This window comes from Cydia splendana, chromosome 21 (assembly GCF_910591565.1).
Source record: "Cydia splendana chromosome 21, ilCydSple1.2, whole genome shotgun sequence".
Classification (NCBI taxonomy): domain Eukaryota; kingdom Metazoa; phylum Arthropoda; class Insecta; order Lepidoptera; family Tortricidae; genus Cydia; species Cydia splendana.
This window is the reverse complement of record NC_085980.1, coordinates 5514771-5536181: the sequence shown is the minus strand read 5'-3', so window position 1 is coordinate 5536181 and position 21411 is coordinate 5514771. Positions and strand designations below refer to the sequence as shown.

The following is a 21411-nucleotide window of genomic DNA, read 5'->3' as shown; positions in this document are numbered from 1 at the left end:
TATTTGCGTTTGGCCTTACATCGATCCAATTCCAATCCAATTCCAGTGTAATTTTAATTGAACCTATTCCTCCATCTAACCCGATGCCTAAGAATAGAAACAATAGGTTTAGGTACATAATTTCAACTCAAATTTAGGTAAGTAGGTACTGAATAAAGTTAAATAACTCGCATCCATGAAATTCAGGAAATAAACTAACGTAAGTCTATGTAGACATAATACCTAATATCATAGACAAAATTCTAGGTAAGTGCACGAAAAATATTTTTTAGCAAAGTATAACAATATCTACACTCAATATAGAAATACATATGATTACGACACGATATATCTACGATAAGATAGGTAACCTATGAGGTAACGGTTAATTGTCCGCCCAGAAACCCATAAGTAGACGGACTCGAGTGGCAGAAAGACCCCGAAACCGCAAGACAAAGGTGTGGAGAAATCTTAGCATCAAATCAAGGGGTCTCCAAACCCCGGCCCGCCAACACCTAAAGCGAGTGCCCACTGTTAGGGCCGCGGGAGCCAGGAGCCAGACTCCAGGGGTACAGCATTCATTGAGAGTGGAAGTGTTCCTAACAGCAGCAACGAGACACCCTCCCCCGGCGCAAAAACCGACGGTCGCCCGCGCGAAAGTTTCTGAGGCGCAATATGTCCGTAAAAAAGTTTGGAGACCCCTGATCTAATCTAACGAGAACTGGGAAAATAATGAAAATCTAAGAAAACTGTATATTAAGCTGTGGAGTTTAAAGTTGTAAAATTTTTGTAGCATCTGTATCCCGATACATTTTTTCTTTTCGGTTTGCGTTTGTCAATGTACGGTTGTCATCTTGGCTAGACTCCTAGGTTCTTCCCATGAGGAATAGGGTTGGGAAAATGTTGTATGATACGAACAGCTGTTTGGTCTACTTTTTTCCGCCCTTTTGGCGTCCCGGTCAGTGAAAATCAGTACAACGACCTAAAAACGGCCACCATTTATATGGACCCTATTGTCTACTACACTGTAACATAATAACTGTAACTAAAAAGGGATCAAATGAAAATGCAATTAATTCAATTCACGTACTTATTTTATTGTATGACTGGTGTAGCATCGTTTATGAGTGAAAACGGTCGAGGTTATCAAAGCTATCGGTTATACAATATGGAAAAGTGGAAAAATACAAACTGTAGGTACTAATAGAGGATGTATTGTAAACTTTTTAAACAGTATATTTGCTTACGGATTTACCGGATTTACATGGGATTTTTTTTATTTATTCTAGCAACATATAAACGGATGGATTTGTCTAGCCTACAAATCCGTCCGTTTTTATGTTTACCTATTTACCTACATAATAGGCACATGTTATAAAACAAACACATAAAAAATCAAAATTCGAACTATTATTTAATAATACATTACGATACAAGTGCGAAAAATAGGAATTTAGAGCATAATTATTAAAACGAAACTTATTTAAATAATTTACAAATAAATTAATTTAACCTATCATGCTGTGAAGTTAAATATTTTATTTACAGTTTGAGCTTACTAATTTGTAGAGAAATGCAGGTGTGTAAGTGCGTGTAGGTGTGTGCAAGTGAAGGGGGAGTTTGTTTGTATGTATGTTATGTAGGTATGTAGCATACTTACCTACAGTTATTTTACTGTTTAATAAATTGACAATACACCTCTTTGTATAATGGGTTGCTAATTATTATTGTCTCAGGTGTAGGTACGGATCTATATCTGATTGCCTTATTTTTCTAGTTATATAAAAACTTCTTTATATATACTTTAATATATAGTTTAAAGCGAGAATCTGAAAGATAACTTAACTTGTTTTACTATGTCGACCATTATTTACATAACAGTTAACTATTAAAATTTCAACAAATTACTTCCTTATTTTATCAATAAATGGGTAATTTACTTACACAAAGGATATAGTGTTTTGATATGAAACTAGAGCGAAGCAAATAATTCAATCTGTAGGTAAGGTAAACGTACTAGTGCTCGACATGCTAATGCCCAATAGATGACACCTTGCTGTCACCTCTATTGACAATGACTTAAGTTTCAAGATGACACATACTGGGACCGCGTCGAGCACCAGTACGTTTACCTTAGATAACGTGAAACACTGAGAAAAGCGAGGGATTTAAACCCTTCACAAAATACAGACGTGAGAGGAATGAAATATTTTTTTCTACCGACATAGTAAAAGAAGCTTACAGCCTTATATTTGCAACCGTAGTTATATAGAGTTAAGATACAATTTTCAATAGCAAGTCGATTACATTAGAAGACAATTTATAGAGTGAACATTAAGTGGTCGTGCAAAGTTAGATTTACAAGTCCTACAGCTAAGTTAATTTATGAATACTTGTACAGGGGGACAGTCGAGTGCATAAATATGTATACATTTATTCACCTTAACCCATTGCAATAAGGTGAAAAAACGTGTACATATTTATGCAGTCGACTGTACAAATCGACCTATGCTAAGTGGGCGAGATGATATTTGTACTCGTAAGGTGTGAGAAGCTTGCGTCTATCCATATGTAAAATTCAATCCCAACGAACACACACAGTACAGAACTGAAGCTTCGCTTGTAATCCACGGCAATACATATGTCCATAAAACAGATGGCGCTAGTGAGTCAACAACAAATCGCACCCCGTACCACGCGCTAAATCGCGCTATTCATGTTTCTAGTAGGTATGTTTCTGTGCTAGTATTTACCAAACGGATGAACCGATTTGATTGCGGTTTTCAGTAGAAGAATAGTTGAATGCACAGTTTATTGTATGCTTAACATGTTCGAGTCTTTCCTGTAGACATCGCAAAAAGTTAATTAAGGTTAATTTTACACTGCACCCTTACAGAAGGGATACATTTTTTCAATACTAAACACGAAAATAAAAAAGTCGTGATATGCAGGTACCCGAGTCATTAACTTTTATTGTATTGTCCACAGAAGTGACATTCTCCTGAAATGTGTTTTTAACCCAGTTGCTAGATGGATTTTAAATGTTTTAATTTACTAAATAGCGCTGCCATAATTTTGTTGGAGCTTTTTGGACCCATTTTAGGATACGTTCGAATTTTACATTTGAACAGTCGCAAGTTAAAAGGAGCAGGGGGCCTACCGCGAACAACGTGCGACGTGTTGCCTCCCTGTCACACTTACGTACGAATTTACAAGTGCGAGAGAGAGGCAACGCGTCGAACGTGGCTCGCGGTAGGCCCTCAGGGAATGGTATGTACAATGAAAGGTTAAAGCTATTATTTCACAGCCCTCGACTCTAAAGGAGTGCGTTTGTATAAGGTACGTAAGTGTTAGCGATTAGCGATGACTTCTATGAGTGCGAAGCATTGAAATTGAAGGATTTAATGGTAAAATTACAGCTCTAAAATGTATAGCACATTACAGTAGACCAAGAAAAGACTGCAACGATTTTGATAGCACACGTGTAGCATTGCGTGTGCTATCGAAATCGTTGGTACTTTTCTTGGTCTAACTCTAGACGTTTTCCTGGTAGCTTTTCGTAAAAAAAACGTAGTCTTGATTTTTTGGAAGCACTTTTATTTGAAACTTGTACCTAGGTATAGTTTGGGCCAGGACTGTCTCATTTCAAATATAGACAGAGAGAATAACGTCTTTGTCTTACCCTAGTATGTACTAGCACCGAAGAAAGGGATGAGTCTAATTTTCCTGCTTCTTACTGACTGAGAAGTTGTGTTAGCCAGACTATTGTTTTGGCGCACTTAAAAAACGCAAGAGTTAAGAGACTTAAGAGACAAACCTGCGTTGTGACTTCTGACTTCCTTAATACATAGACAAACAAAACAAAGTAGATGGCTTTGTACGCCAACTTATGATGTTCTTTTCGATCTTTTAGTTCAGTTCAGAATTTGCCGCAACTTGTACGGGACCATGCGACGCCATCTACTTTAGCTGTCAACATGGCGGCTTTAATATTGTGCACCTTTTCGTGTCTTAGAAATCTTAGGATTCTTTTGTCCATGATATATGTGTAGTTATTTAACACATTCACTGCCAGCGACCCGCTAGGCGGGTTCTCTGTTCGTAGGCGCTTTTTGCTACATAGGGTTTTTCCTGTGTTACGGCTACGCCTGTAGCGCGTAGCTCGCGCTGGCACTGAATGTGTTAAGTAGACGTAGAGGTATATATGTATATGTATATAATCGTGCACACATTTTTAGAGCTGTTATAGACAAAAATAAATACAGAAGTTATAATATTTTAATATAGACGAGTTTATACAACCTACATTAAGGATGAGTGCTATGAAATTGAATGACAGATTTAAAAGTGTAAGAAGGAATATAGCACTGTAAGGTCCACTTGCACCATTCCACTAACCCGGGGTTAAGCAATTAAACCGATAACCCAGTGTCATATTGTACTGGTAACCATGTAACTCCAGGTTTAAACCGGTTAACCCCGGGTTAGTGAATGTTGCAAGTGGCCATAAGAAAACTATGTTAGTATTTACAGCATTTCCTTTCCCTATTACGTAAGGTTCTAGAGAATAAATTCATATAATGTACTTAAAATTCTCACGTCTTTTTTTAGAAGTACCTTAACCCTTTCGACGCCGTGTCAAACACAAAAGCTGTCACTCGGACGCCACGTCAGTCACGTCACCGAAGTGTCAAAACTGAAATTGAACTATATGCATATGCACGTAGGTCTATGTTGCTCTGTGGTCTGTGACCGATTAATCCGTCTTTGGCGTTGGAGCTGCGGTGAGTGCGGTGCGGATATATATCGGTCATTGGCGTCCAAAAGGCTCATGACTCTTCGAAATATATAATAGGGAAATGTAAATATGTAAGTTATACTTTGATATTATTACGTATATTTTAGTTAATTCTAGTATGTATATGGTAAATTCCAGATTAAATCCATTACCATAACTCCCTTTATTGTCCTCGGTTATATTTTCATAATGTTGCATATTATGCTATTTGCATATTCAATACTCCAGTACAGAATAAATAATAGTACTAGGTACAGAAGGTTCACTCTGTAACAAAACGCGTCTATTACGACAGATATGACCGCGAGCAGGCGTCCATTCCGTAGCGGGCGCGGCAACTACTACTGCTAGACACCAAAATTGGTGTGGGCCGCATGTACTTAGCGACGCGACGAAATCGCGGACGGAGTGAGCCACGCCTGACTCCAGCAAAGATTATTGAATGTCTAAATTAACGTGTAATTATGTAAGTTGTAAAAAAAAGTCGTACTTCTCAGATAAGATAGCTCAAAAAGATGGCGCTACTGCTACACGTTTTGTAGTAACTAAATAAATTATCAAACGCGAACTTCTGATAACCAGAGTTATCGCATAATATACGGAGTCGTACAGCGCCATTTACATCAGCTGTCAAATTCGAAGCACGAATTTGTCTTAAGACTGTACACATTTAATCTTTGTACCGAATGTTTATAGACCTAGTTTAACCCTTTGAACGCTAGACGGCGAAGGAATGCCGTGCCCCGGACGCCAGGCGATCGCGATTTTTTAAGCGAAATTGAACTTTACGAGTCCAGCGTAAGTCCCTATTGGAGTGGCGAAACTGGCGGCTCATGTAACAGATCCTAACTATGTCCTGCTATTTATATAAATAACTTTTTAATATTGAATACTCACATGGACTGTTCGATACTATGCCTTACTATAGAGATGTTGTATATTATTATGCCAAAGTATATCAAAAATCTACTAGATATGTGATGTTCTCTGACAAAAGGTACAACTGGCAAGTAAGAATAATTTTCGAATGTCAGTACAAGGCGTACTGACTCGGTCGGGGGAGACGTGCCTCGGCCGCATTGCCTCGGGCAAGGTACGGCTCAAACCGACCGAGCTGCTTCGCGCGGCAATTAACTCACGAGGCGGCGCGTTCTATGTGGACTCGCCTAATGGCCAGCCGTACCGATTGTTTCAACACAACACATGATACCATCGATAGCCTATTTTTGGGCAATGTTAAGGCATACAAACACTATCAACAAAGTGTTATTTGATAAAATTTGGCATTTTTTCTTCTACACGGCGAAACTAATAAAAACTTTCAATTACTATCTAGTGTGATGGTGTAAAGGAATGGAAGATGAGTAAGGCACCAGGGTACAAACTTTAATGCTATAAAACTAAAACCTCTATCTACTTGAACTCTTCTTACTACCAAGCAGGACAAAGTCAGCCAAATACCTCTGGATTGAATGCCAAATGGGAAGAAATAAAAAAGAAAATAAATAAAAAAACATTTACTATCACATAAAAAACTCACAACTTAAAATGTCGAAACGCAATGTTCAGGCGAACACGTTCGTTGCTAAAAATAATTGAGTAATAAAAACACTCTCAACTGATCATTTTCGACCTTAAGTCAATGCATTAAGGTTACAAATAGTCAGTTAATTGTGTCATCGACGGTACAATAAATTGACTGGAAATACAAAATAGTAAAATGCATTTCACCTATGAATTAACATTTTTAGTGATACAAGTAAAACTAATTACTTTCACATTTCTAGTCAATAGGCAGAGTACACAGAATGAGACGCCTCGCGAGGCAAACATACGCGCGGCCGCGATGCCTCCGGCGAGTTAAGTCTACACAGACTGCTGCTTCGCGCGGCAAATTCCTTGCGAGGCGGCCCGTTCTGTGTGGATGCGTCTAATATAAAAAAAAATATTTTTGGTCTCAAACATACTGAACACAACAGTCAACGGGCACCCTCCCTCATCAGATTAAACCTTAATCTAATCCATATTAATTACTTAACATAACATTAGCTCAGTCTATAAAACATACCCAAAATATGTTATGAGGAATCCAGCCCGTGTTCAAAAAAGGCACTACAATTAAACTATGTATTTCGATTTTATAATTGTAACCAAAAATATAATAAATTACAAAAAAAATAGTGACTAATCTTGTACTTTGACAGTGTCTAGTTTAACTGGAGTACCTTTGTTTAAACTATACTTAAACTACTATAATTGTAGTCAAAGCTTAAACAGGCAGTCGGCTATAGATATATATGATTATATGTGCCATTCACTTGCCTGTTATTATATTAGTGTAATAGTTAGTTATTTAATAAAAAACAGTGTGCGTTTGGTAAGGTTAGGTAGGGTACAGATAAAGACAGAAAAAAATCCAAATGTCATCTTTATAATGTATATTTTTATTATAATTATTATAAAGGTGATATTTGTTTTTTTTTGGTTAATTTGGTAAACCCAAATGTTTGCCTCGTTTTTTGCAAAGGTTAACTAATTTCACCTGTGACACCCTTTACAGAAGTACAAGTACAGGTAAAAGGCACTTCCAAAATCAAATAGACACTGGGTACCTACGGCGAAAGTGCCTCTGTTGCTAGCTTATATTTCTAGAAAAGGCTCACTTATCCCACGAAACCTTATTTATTCCTTGATTAAAAACTGCAATCATATAACATGCCAATTTAAAACAAAATATCACGAAATAAAATATTGGAATTTTAACGAAAATCTGGATAAAAAATTGTTTTTTAAGTCAAGCAAATTTCAAATTAAAGTACGTAATTATAACATTTTATAACTTTCTTATTGTAACAGCATTTTTCTTCGAACAATTCTGGCTTCAACTGCTTTTGTACTAACTATAATAAATTTTTCTATCGACTTACAAACTTAACATTATGTATATCATATACAAGACAGGCGTATATAAACACTGTCATTATACTATCCATAAGTCATTATATAGAAGCACAAGCATGAATTATTCAAAAGAAATAATAATGGGTATAATTATAGCAATACTTAATTTAAATTCACGTCTTGCGGGGTACGCGGTAGCTTACTTGGGTAAGAGAGACCGCCTTAGAGTGGCAGAAGCTTGCAGGTTCGAATCCTATCCAAGACAAATTAATTTCCTCAGAAAATATAATTATAACCATTTTTATTCCTCTTGTGTACTCTTAATATCGTCTGGCAAGTCTGTCTTCGAGCCCATTTCTCTTAAGATTATTTATTTTGTATGTACATTGTATTATATTTTATCCCCATGCCATTTGCTTCTCAATATATACATCTTATTTAATTTCGATTATGAATTAAGTTATCTGAATATGTCATAATTTCGCTCTTATATCCGTCTAATAATAGCAAACAGAAAGAAAAGATTTTAAAATGTTGCTAGTTAAAAAAACTGTTTCCTTTTTTTAAACTGAACAAGTTGGATTTGGCCAAAGTGTACCAGTTAAAAAAGTATAAATTAAGTGATCCTAAGGGTAATTAAACTTATTAAATTCAATTTCATCACATTATGTATATGACGTAGTGTTACTGACTCATTTTATTTGACAGATTCCAGTTTTTTTTTAAAGTAGCAATACACATTTTAATACACCACTTTAAAATCCTTTCTTGTTTGTCTTTTATATATATTTTACTTTCATACACTCTAGTTATAGTCCTATCTTTAATAGCATCTTTCAATCACCTTGCAACACAACTGGTTCTAACTCGATAACAATAGAATTATTTCAAGTTTATATGTGACGTTCCACGGCAAAAGGTACCTCATGGCGGCTGGCGCTTACGTCGCATAGCGCCGCAATAATATTGGAGCGCGTTAATAATAGCGCAAGCGCCAACCGCCATAAGGTACCTTTACCCGTGGGACGTCACATATAATCATTGATTAAACTACACTTTGTATGGGATTTCTATACAAAATGTAAACCTTTCAATGTTTTTCAGCGTGTGTATTAGTAAAGGTAGCAGTATTAACTGGTAAAAATAGACATTAATTAATGATAAAAAAATATTTTTCATAAATTAGTGATATGGAAAATCGCAACTGGAAAACTTTGCTGCGTTAAATAGTTTTTTATCATTTACTAGTATATTAATTAAAACGAATAAATACGCACCATACATAATATCAACAGTAAGTACCTTTAAACAGGCGACTCTTACTAAACACCGTTTATACGAACATTTCTTGAATTTGACTCTTATTAGTGAGATGAATATAGTTCACGAAAGTTTTAGATGTAGGATGTCAAGTATATATTAACAAGTGATCAAATAGCTACAGTCAGCAGCATTTGCTAAGCGGGCGAGGTGTTCAAAATGACCTTGACACGCTCTTATTCTCTTAATAATAAAGTCGCGTCAAGATCATTTTGAACACCTCGCCCGCTTAGCAACTTCTGCTGTTGACTCTACTACCTGCAAATCAAACTGACGATCGGGGTCGTACAATTTCTCTTTTATACTTCCATAATCGTAGGAGGTGTGAAAAAGATGATAATATCGTCCTCTGCCTGCTATATGGCCAAATCCAAATTTATGATTATTGAAATCTTAACTTTATTATTTTTAATTAAAGTTGAATCTCCAATGATCATAAATTTAGAGACGTGGCCATATAGCAGGCAGGGGACGATATGATCTCGGTCATCTTTTTGTTATGTGGATAGTATAGCAACATTGAACACTGTTTAGTTGTCGTTACTAGCTTGAAGAGTCGGATTTAATCTATATTTTAAAAGGCGATCCCTCGTAACACTCACGTAGTAACGCTGTATACTGTTGTCGTACCATCAGCTGCAAAAGTGGATGGTGACTTTATCAATGAATTCATTCACAATGTCTCCATGCAATTTCGCAGCTCACTGTACATCGATCATTAGAGTACTAGTGTGACGTAATATCTCGTCCTAGCAACACCGAGCACTGCGAACACTGTCACTCTCGCCTAATCCCCGTATCACTGGGTGACAAGTCTCACAATGATAGTCCACAGGCCGTGGAGGTAGTCGGCCCAGCGCTAGGCGGAGCTCCACAGCGCGGAGGTGACAATGGGCACGGGCGCGAAGAAGGCGAAGATGAGTCCGCACGTGATGCCGGTCACCAGCGTGGCGCCGCCCAGCATGCCGGCCGTGGCCGCGTGCTCGGGTGCCACCATACTGGAAATAAAAGGATATAAGTATAGTCCGACGAGAAATTGTAGAACATTATTGAGCCCCCCCCCCCCCCCCTTCCTACGTAACTTTCACATTTTTGACGTAAAATGCGTAAACATGGCAACAATTTAGTATGGAATTTTTTTAATAACATAACTTCCGTGAGAATTTTATAGTTACATTTTATTTTTTCTGTTGTACTATACGTTTTATTCTGGTGTCTACCTGAGCGTCCGTAATAGCGATTAAAACAAAATTGACAGCGCAATTTCACATATAACGTCATTAGGCCACACAGAACGAGCCGCCTCGCGAGGATGTTGCCGCGCGGAGCAGCTCGGTCGGTGGAGACGCCTCGCCCGAGGCAATGCGGCCGAGGCACGTTTACACAGACCGAGCCGGAGCTCTAGAGCTATCGATTGTGGTTAATTAAACTAACTTTAATGACTTTTAACATACATTAGTAGACTTACCCGCTAACATACATCATCCCCAAGGAGCTGCCATGTCCAGAACTCCACCCCAACAGCACTGCGCCGATCCAATACACAATATCATTGTTTATAAGTACTGGGAGCGTGCGCGTCACGCCACCTTCCAGTTTGGGTTGGCAGTTGCAGAGAAGGAAGAATGGAATGAAGACCACGTTGTGGTTGATGAAACTGACTTTTAACATACTAAGCAAACATTAGTAGACTTACCCGCTAACATACATCATCCCCAAGGAGCTGCCATGTCCGGAACTCCACCCCAGCAGCACTGCGCCGACCCAATACACAATATCATTGTTTATAAGTACAGGTAGTGTCCGCGTCACACCACCTTCTAGTTTAGGTTGGTAGTTGCAGAGAAGGAAGAATGGTATGAACACCAGGCGGGCGGTCGTGAAGATGGACAGCCAGCGTTTTGTGGGCTGAAAATAAATATTATAACATCAAAGCATTACATATAAACGTCTGTCAAAAGTGAAATGCTGTTGATAATCGTTGTAACTATTCGTTTGTTTGAAAGAGCAAGAGACAAGATTTTACAGAGGTTTTGTATTTTATAGCTATGTAGGTTATGGTGTCCTGAACATTTGGGAAGCATATGCGAAGCCGAATGTTGACAATTTAACCTTTTGAACGCCATACGGCGCACCCATTTGCCGTGCCACTGACGCCACGGGGGTAAAATTCAGTTTTGTTAAATAAAGCCAACCTAAAAGTGGGGTGTTTTTCAGCAGATTTTCATCAAAAAACGATCGACGTCAAATGCCGTCTTTAGCGTCGTTGTCACGACTTTGCGTTGTCGTCAATTGCCGTCTATGGCGTTCAAAAGGTTAATGAAATGTAAGGGGTACCTACTCTTGCCCTGCCTAAATGCCCTTGCGTGAACGGACTAAGGGTGGTATTCCATTCCAATATATATTGGTCCAATGTCATAGCGTCTCGGTTACATATCAGAATACCGAAAGTTGATTTACCTAATGTCGAATCACCTATGCTCGATTCACCTATTTTTTTAAACACCTAATGGTTTATTAACCTAAGCTCATAACACCTAATGAACGAATTACCTAATGCACGTTTCACCTATATTTTTTTTACCTAAGCTCAGAATACCTATGGTCGATCTACCTAAACTTGATACACCTAATGCTTGAAATACCTAAAACCGATTTACCTAATACATGAAACACCTAAAGCTGACATACCTAATGGACGATCCACCTAAAGCTGATATACTTAATGAACGATATACCTAAAGTTGATTTACCTAATGAATAAAATACCTAAAACTGTTATACCTAACGAACGAAATACCTAAAGTCGATATCCCTAAAGGACGGAATACCTAAAGTCGATATACCTAATCCACGTAATACCGAAAGTCGATATACCTAATGTACGATATCCCTAAAGTTGATTTACCTATTGAACGAAATACCTAAAGTTAATATACCTAAAGCACGTAACACATAAAGTTGATATACCTATTAGGTACTGTTAACTGTAAAAATATGGGTGCACAAATCATCTCAAAAATATGTCCCATAGCTCTTATGTCAGCGAATCAAGAACTATGGGACATATTTTTGAATAAGTTGGCTACACCCATTGACGTAGAATATCTAAGGACGGGCTTTACGGGCACTAAAAATGGTATTAGTTCAGCAGTGTTACTCACGAATTCCAGCCAATCATGCAGTCTAACGCAACTAGTTGCGACCAATAGCGCGCGTAATGTGAACTCATCAACCAATCGCGCGCATGATGCGAACTCATCAACCAATCGCGCACATAATGCGAACTCATCAACCAATCGCGTTGTAGCGGTTTCACACCGCTATACTGGCCCCTGTCATGCCTGATTATTATTGCCCGTAAAGCCAGTCAGTCCCTAGATATCTATGTCAATGGCTACACCGATATTTTTACTGTTGACTGTATGTAATGAACGAAATACCTAAAGTCGTTATAAAAAATCATTTACTGCAGATAATGTAAGTAAATATAGCATTAATAACAAAAATAAAAATAATATTATATCTAATTAATAGATACCTGGGTCATTCCATAATAAACGCTACCAAGGGTTCAAAAATGAAAATTAGTTTAAGAAGTCAACACTAACCTATTTCCATAGAAAACATACCAATCCTTCATGTCAGAAAAAAAACCGAAAAAAAAACAATTTTTACATGTTTTTCATGTACTCGATCGCAACGTTTAAATGATAGGCGTAAAACTAATTTTATACAGCGATATTGGCAAGACTAATTAAAAAGAAAGTAACTGTAAACTGTTACAAATTTCCCGCAGTTATTTCAGGTAAAATATCGTAATTTTATAATTTGTCTTTAAAAATATTAAAAAGCATGGATTAATCGGTTTTTAGAAGAGTATTCTAGACTGTGGTCTCAAAGTAACACCCGAAACGAAAAAGAGATAAAAGTATGTGTAACTTTTCCCGTAATTAACTATAGCCAAACATGTTTTGCCAAAGAAAGGCTATGATGTGAACCTATACAAATGTGTAATAGTTGTTGTTTTAGCGTCTGCTTTAGTCGTATGTTTTAAAGTTTGAAGTTGTGTAACACCCGAAACGTGTTGATCGTCCGCCTGTCCGTCCCCGGCTTTTCTCCGTGATGGTTAGTGCTAGAAAGCTGCAATTTGTCATGGATACATAAATCAATCATGGCGACAAAGTAGTAACACAAAAATTACAAAAAAAGAATTTTTTAGGTTTGCTCCTGTACAAAATATTTTTAATTTTTTTGCGACTTTAATCCTGTGACGTGGGGTGTCGTTGGATAGATCTTTCAAAATGAATAGGTGTCACCATCGACCATTTTTTGATTAAGTGAATATTTTCGGTAATATTCGCATCGAAAGAAAAATAATTATGATATTTTCGAGAAACAGTTTTTATTGTTAAGATTAATGTATTTTATAATAATTCAGCATTTATTACTTATGTTTTTAATCGAATTTATTAAAAAGACAATAATTTAAATAAAATGAGCCATAATTTCGTATAAATCTGTCTTAATTTCGTACTCGTAACACCCGAAACGAACCATGAGTAACACCCGAAACAGGTAATTTATTTTATTAAAATTAATTGAAAAGTGATACTAAGTGTTACTTCGGTGTTTCAGTAGACTATACTAACTATTATTACTTGACATAAATAAAACTGGAGGTTACTTGACAAAATTCGCTAAATTATGCATTTTGGTACTGATGGTCCGAAGGTATAGGCCAATTCCCGTAACGCCCGAAACAGCTACTTTTTAGTGATTCTCTCGTTATTGCTCTTATACTTTAATTATGTGTGTACAGGAAAAGAAAATATTATCAAAGTAGTAGATGAATCAATAGTTATAACCTCCTAGTTCCTGTTACAATATCGAATAAAACCTTATTTTAAGAGTTCAAGTGTAACACCCGAAACGGTGGAATGACCCACCTATAATACAATTAATAAATGATAAAATTCATACATTTATTGATTAAATTCAGATTAAAATTAAAAACTCTAAAAGAAAAAGCAAAATATAGTTTAAATCATATAATGTTTATGCGCAGTCAAAAATAAATTAGAATGTGAAACTTAAAACAGGCAGTAAGAAAAAACGCCTCTTCTTTGACAGGCGTTTCGACAGCTATTCCGTTCCATTCAGACAACTTATTAAGAACGGTTTTTCAATATTCAATATTAAAAAAATAAACGTGTTATAATGATGAAGAGGTAAGTAATAAAATATGAAATATGTATATTTTCTTACATTAACAGTAGGTTTTTATGTTGATTACGACGTTTAAAGGAAACTAATATTAACACTCATCAATAAGTAGTCATGAATTGGACAAGTATAAATTTAAAAAAAATTGAAAAGCTGTAGTTCGCGAAAACCAACTTTCTGCACGCTAAACAGCTACGTAAAGTAGCACTTTTTGAGCTTTATATAACTGTATTAACTGTATAATTGTATATAACTGTGTTTATTTTAATTACATGTAAACTTATTTTTTATCGCGTTCTAAAAAAACTATGGCCTTCTACCCTGGAATTACCCTAACTACAACATTTATGGCCACAAGTTCAAACCCTTGATAAAGCAATAAACTATTAATACCAATTTTCTTTTTGCTGATTTTGTCTGAAATTTTTTAATCACTTTATGGAATATTTTTACTTAAAACTCCGGCATTCAATAATAGTCACACCTGATTGAAGATATTCGAGTTTATTATGGCCCAAATTTTGGAATGTAGGTACCTAAATTTATGGTACCTACAATAATGTAGGTACCCTACCTGTTTGAAGGTATTAGCTATAGGTATTTCGTTCGTTAAAACATATACCAGCCTTAGGTATTTCGTGCATTAGGTATATCGACTTTATGTGTTACGTGCGTTAGGTATATTAGCTCTAGGTATTTCGTTCAATAGGTAAATCAACTTTAGGCATATCGTCCATTAGGTATATCGACTGTCGGTATAACATGCATTAGGTATATCGATTTTAGGTATTTCGTCCTTTAGGAATATCGATTTTAGGTATTTCGTTAGTTAGGTATAACAGTTTTAGGTATTTTATCCATTAGGTAAAACAACTTTAAGTATATCGTTCATTAGGTATATCAGCTTTAGGTGGATCGTCCATTAGGTATGTCAGCTTTAGGTGTTTCATGCATTAGGTATAATAGCTTTAGGTAAAACGTGCGTTAGGTAAAATGTGCATTAGGTAAAACGTTAATTAGGTGTTTCATCCATTAGGTTAATTGAGTTTAGGTATTATAAACTTAGGTCATTCAATGTTTAGGTAAAATGATCGTTAGGTAATTAAAAAATAGGTGAATCGAGCATAGGTGATTCGACATTAGGTAAATGAATTTTCGGTATTCTGATATGTAACCTAGCGTCTCACTCTCTCATTAAGCAAAATATGAGACAAAATACACATTGGACATAGAAATTGGACAGGTGGAATACCACCCTTAGGAAAGTTAAGCCACCCTAAGAAAGGTAGACATTACTTATAAGCTAAAATACTTTTTTTATTTAGCAATAACAACCAAAACTAATAACTAGACATATTTACACAAAAATGTAGCTAAACTTAGGTGCACACAAATTTATAAAAAAACATGCGTGATCAATAAGTAAAGCGTCAATTTGCCCACTTTAAAAACAGCAACAAAAATAAAACTACAATGTAACTGCATTGCGAAGTGGGCTAACTACTGTCTAATTACTACTTAATAATATCTAACCAGCGGGCGCAGCACGGTTCATTTTTATCGCCTATCGCTATGCCCGTCACTTTCGCACTTACATATTTGTTAGAACGTGACAGGCATGGTGACAAGCGAGAAAAATGCGACCGTGCTACCGCCGCAGTATTACTATACTATACTCATCATATTTTACAGACCAAATAAATAAATATTATAGGACAATTTTTTACACAGATCGACCTAGTCCCACAGTAAGGTCAATAAGGCTTGTGTTGTGGGTACTAGACGACTATAATATACACATATACATGAATACTTATACATTCTATATAGAAAACATCCATAACTCAGGAACAAATATTTGTAATAAACACACAAATAAATGCCCTTTATTTGTGATAAACACACAAATAAATGCCCTTGCCAGGATTCGAACCCGGGACCTTCTGCTTCGCAGGCAGGGTCACTACCGACTAGGCTAGGAGGCCGTTAGAAATACATCTAAAACCACGTTAAGTTTGTACACTTGTTAATGACATTGTATGATTTTCTTGACTTAGAACTTGACGTGACCACTTAGCATAGGGTGGTACCTGTCCAATTCCTTGGTCCAATGTTATTGCGTCTCACTCTCTCATTAAGCAAAATGTGAGACGCAAATACACATTGGACCAAGAAATTCTTGGTCAAATGTTATTGCGTCTCACACTCTCATCAAGCAAAATGTGAGACGCAAATACACATTAGACCAAGAAATTGGACAGATGGAATATCACCCATACACAGATTAAAAACTCAAACTTAATAAGTCTATAGAATATTTACAACGACTATTGATTTAGATTTAATACAATTTCCAAGGTAGTGAATGTTATCAACATTATAATACTTGCATAGTTTTCAGAATCGAATATATCTTCTTGCAGTAAAGCACAAGTCAACTTCTAAAATTTAAACAAACATTTGAGATGCCCTGAGAAAGAAAAGCATGCGAAAATATAACGAGTATATACTTACATATGGGAACAGACTGGCAGTGATGTTTCCAATCATGGCAGTTAGATTGAAGGTGAGGAAGCAGGTCAGCCTCATGAAGTTGTCTCCGAGGAAACCTGGCGTGCTGGCTTTCACATCTGGAGAATGAAACAGTTTAAGTTTGTTGTTTTGCACAATTTTAGCATCTTTATAATTTAGACACTTTAAATAATAATGTAGATAGAATGTGTAAAAAATGTGTTGACATGTAATGTAATGTCAAGTTTGATTGATTGATTGATTGATTCAATCTTAAAATGGACAATAGATCTGTGTGGCTACCACCAGTTTGGCACTGACATAAACTCTAGCGTGAACGTAACTTACTTTCTATGCATGTCACTCGTACCGACATATTAGTGCGAGCGAGATGTATAGAAGGAAATTACCTTCACGTTGGCGTATATGTCAATTTTGACAGTCAGTGACTCATGGGTATGGGTACTGTAGTTTATGTCCTGTATACATACATCTTAACTGTAATTTTAGTTTTATTTATAGTTTATCACGAATAAAATACTTGATTCTGATTCTTAACGCTAGTAAAGAAAGAAATCTTAACATATTTCAGTAGTAGCGGCTTTAGTTGAAATCACTTGAGGATTTTGTTTAAATGTAGCAAAACTTAGGTGCACACAGATTTATAGAAAACCTGCGTGTGTTTTAGCAAGCGTTTTTGTGCCCACTGTGTAAAATGTGGGCAACACCAAGTTTAAGTGAGGCCACTGCGTTGGGAGTGGGCATAAGTATATGATCATTTAAGACAAGAAAACTTTAATGTTGATGGATACTCCACCACCGCCATACAAAACCGCCAAACAAACAAGGAAAAACAAGCCGCGTTTTTTTTATTGTTACCATTGTAACGAATATTTGTAAGTGTCAGAAAAAATTATTGAAACCAGTAACAAAAAAAATGTCGATTAAAATAGTAGTTTATGAGATTAAAAGACCTAGTGCTGCCCTTAGGGCGGTATTCCACCTATCCAATTTCTTTGTCCAATGTGAATTTTGTCTCACATTTTACTTTATGAGAGAGTTAGATGCAATGACATTTGACCAAGATATTGGACAGATGGAATACCACCCTTAGGCAAATAGTTATTGTAGTAAACCTGTTAACTTCAAAGCACGAATTTTTCTTAGACTATCTCTTCTACCAAAAAATAAGTGCATCCCCGTTGCCAGGGAGGTTTTGGGATTATACTGAGCAACTTTTACTGTGGGACCAACCCTCCCATAGAAAATAGACCAGCCAAAATGTATGAAAACCAGCCAATTTTTTTTTCGCGATTTCGAGGTTGATCCCATAGTAAAAGTTGCTCAGTATAATCCCAAAACCTCCCTGGCAACGGGAATGCACTTATTTTTTAGCCACCCTGTATTGTTAACATACCATAATGCACACTGGGGAACACAGCTAGCGATACGAAGAACACGAGCCATATATTATACAGCTGCACCCAGGATTGCCGGATGATGGTTGTGTAGGGTGTTTTCATGGTGTCTTGCGTAAGTATATAGGGTAAATAGAACAACATACCAGAATGCACACTGGAGAACACGGCCAGCGACACGAAGAACACGACCCATATATTATACAACTGCACCCAGGATTGTCGGATGATGGTTGTGTAGGGTGTTTTCATGGTGTCTTGCGTATATCGGGTAAATAGAACAACATATAGTGTGAATCAAGCGATCTGAGCTAGTTTACTCAAAGAGTCTCAAGAATACAATACCATTGAGTGGTAAACCACAAATAAGGATAATCCCCTCGTAGTAAAAGCAGATCATAACCGCCTTGAAATGTTAGTATAGATTAACGACTCTATTTCTTTAAACAATAGACTACAAAATACACTAACTAAATAATGGCTAACCCAAGTTTTTTTGCATTTAACAACCATCGACACCTGTCGTGGCTAAGGTGCATGTGACTTTCCAAAAGATTGAATATGATATTATCTTTTTAGACCATTTTAACCCCATTCAACAAGAAATAAGGTTTAGAATTCAATTTACATGCAATGTACTTCTAACTTATTTTGTAAGTAAATTGGTTGGCGCCTACGAGAACAAAAGCAGATAATAGGATTGTAATAGAACAATGCCATTGTTAGTACAGGTAAGTGAACAAGCTCAGTTGAAAGAATTTTATCTATACCAGTATGCACACTGGGGAACACAGCCAGCGACACGAAGAACACGAGCCATATATTATACAGCTGCACCCAGGATTGCCAGATGATGGTTGTGTAGGGTGTTTTCATGGTGTCTTGCGTATATAGGGTAAATAGAACAACATACCAGAATGCACACTGGGGAACATGGCCAGCGACACGAAGAACACGAGCCATATATTATACAGCTGCACCCAGGATTGCCAGATGATGGTTGTGTAGGGTGTTTTCATGGTGTCTTGCGTATATCGGGTAAATAGAACAACATACCAGAATGAACACTGGGGAACACGGCCAGCGACACGAAGAACACCAGCCATATATTATACAGCTGCACCCAGGATTGCCGGATGATGGTTGTGTATGGTGTTTTCTTCTTTGTGTCTTCTTGTCCTGTGGCGGCCAGCGCCGGATTCACGCGTAACGTACGCTGCTGTAGCGTGTCGTGGTAGCGGTAGAATCTCTGGAAATAAATTTAAAAAAGTTAATAACCTGAACGTAACCAAATAAAAGACTTATACGGGGTTACAAGTTAATGTTTATCAGCTTCAAAGATTCATTAATCTGTATCAAAGAAAATTTGAAAAAGAGAGTTACTGTCATGGTAAATTATGTAGCTACTTACATTTACTGCCATCTTTAGAACGCCATTTGACTTTGATCATTATTCTTTCACTGATATGTGTTAACATGTTAAATATTAACGCCATCTACTCGAGGTAGACTGAAGGTTATGGCGCCATCGCTCGATGAGATTGCACCATACCTTTGGCCTATAGTCGAGTAGATGGCGTTAATATTAATATTTAATAAGTTAACCTTAACACATATCAGTGAAAGAATAAGGATCAAAGTCAAATGACGTTCTAACAGTTTTATGTTCTGTCGAAAGATGGCAGTAAATTTACGGTGGCTACATAATTTACTTTGACAATCCGTCTCTATACACTCTATTCTCTTTGCCTGTAATCACGACAAATTTACATCGCATTAGATTGAGTCCGGTTAAATGTTTGAAATCCGTCTCTTTGTCTGTATTAAAGGTGAAGTTCAAAAAAAACATGCCCCCAAGTTTGTCAGCTAACGAAGATGGCGCTGTACGCCTCCATTATGTTTTGTTATAAATAAATAAATAAATAAATAAATAAATAAATAAATAAATATTAGGGGACATCTTACAATTGTGAAACGTCAATTTTGACAACCCAAGTTACGTTATAGCGCCATCTTCATTAACTGTCGGATTGGAAACACGAATTTATCTCACAGTTTACACATCTAATACAAAATGAATCTTGATAGCTTTTAGAAAAAATGTAGCTACACTTAGGTGCACACAAATTCATAAATAAACATGCGTGCAATAAATAAGTAGAGCGTCAATTTGCCCACTTTAAAAACAGCAACAAAAATAAAACTACAATGAAACTGCATTGCGAAGTGGGCTGAATTAAAACTACATACACAACTCAATAAATAATTTCAATTTAAATTTTTATTTCTCAACTAAAACAGGAAACATAATTTCTATCCAGCATAAGATAGTATGGGAAAGATCTGGATGAATACTTTACACAACTTGATTGGCATTTCATTAAGAACTACGGACAGTGCTTATAACAAAAGCCAACCCATTTTCTGCATATACAGGTTAGTGCAGACACTTACCTTTAGCACAGAATAAATAATAGTACTACCGTACAGAAAGGACACTTCCTACAAAACCGAAGTTTGACAGCGATTCAGGGACGAATCATGCTATCCATTTCTAATGTATGGCAATATCCCTTTCGGCTATTTAGGGTTGTCAAAATTCAAGTCATTATCTTATCTGTGGTCGTGCACGCAAAAGAACGTCAAGTGGTGCCAACTCTAATAATTGCTCGGAGTAATGCTGAGCCGAGCGGAGCCGAGTTTGCCCGTAGTTTGTGTTACCTTTAGTAGTAATACGAAAGAGGGCCGCCGTCCGTTTAGCTCGATTGGCTCCCATCAATACTACCACCGTACCACGCTTAGAACTAAACACTGTTATTAGTTAACCTAACTCACATTTAAAGGCATCGCGAAGTAAGTGTCGAAGCATATTAGCAGCACGAACATCCCAGCGATGAAGTAGTAGATAGCGGCCGTCCGCTTGCTGCCGCCGATGCTGGCGGAGGCCCACTCCACCAGCACCACGAGGGTGCCGCACACGTTGGAGCCGAGCACGACGGCGCCGGTGTACTGCGGCGGGAGGCGGGCCGCGACGCCGTACACGGAGTTTTGGAAGATTGCGTTACAGCCTGAAATTATAATTAATGAATTAAAAATTTAAAGCTTCGTCACACGGGCGCGTTTTCCGGGCAGGGCGTGAGCGGGGCGCGCCGCTTTTATATATAAAACGCTCACGCCGCGCCCCGCCCGGAAAACTCGCCTGTGTGACGGAACCTTTAGGTTGAATATAAGAGTCTTGTTCGAATAGGGTGAAATTAT

General features: G+C 37.0%; 1 protein-coding gene across 1 annotated transcript in view; it reads right to left on the bottom strand.

The window, feature by feature from the left end:
• Positions 1-9802: 9802 nt before the first annotated feature.
• LOC134801180 (equilibrative nucleoside transporter 1) overlaps positions 9803-21411 on the bottom strand; it is a 51772-nt gene continuing 40163 nt past the window's right edge. Inside the window, exons 7-11 of the mRNA XM_063773727.1 lie at positions 20989-21221; positions 19210-19402; positions 16739-16854; positions 10695-10906; positions 9803-9996 (exon numbers count right to left, since the gene is read on the bottom strand). Of these exons, the coding sequence (XP_063629797.1) occupies positions 9858-9996; positions 10695-10906; positions 16739-16854; positions 19210-19402; positions 20989-21221 (893 nt within the window). The 3' untranslated portion in view covers positions 9803-9857. The remainder of the gene's footprint in view (positions 9997-10694; positions 10907-16738; positions 16855-19209; positions 19403-20988; positions 21222-21411) is intronic.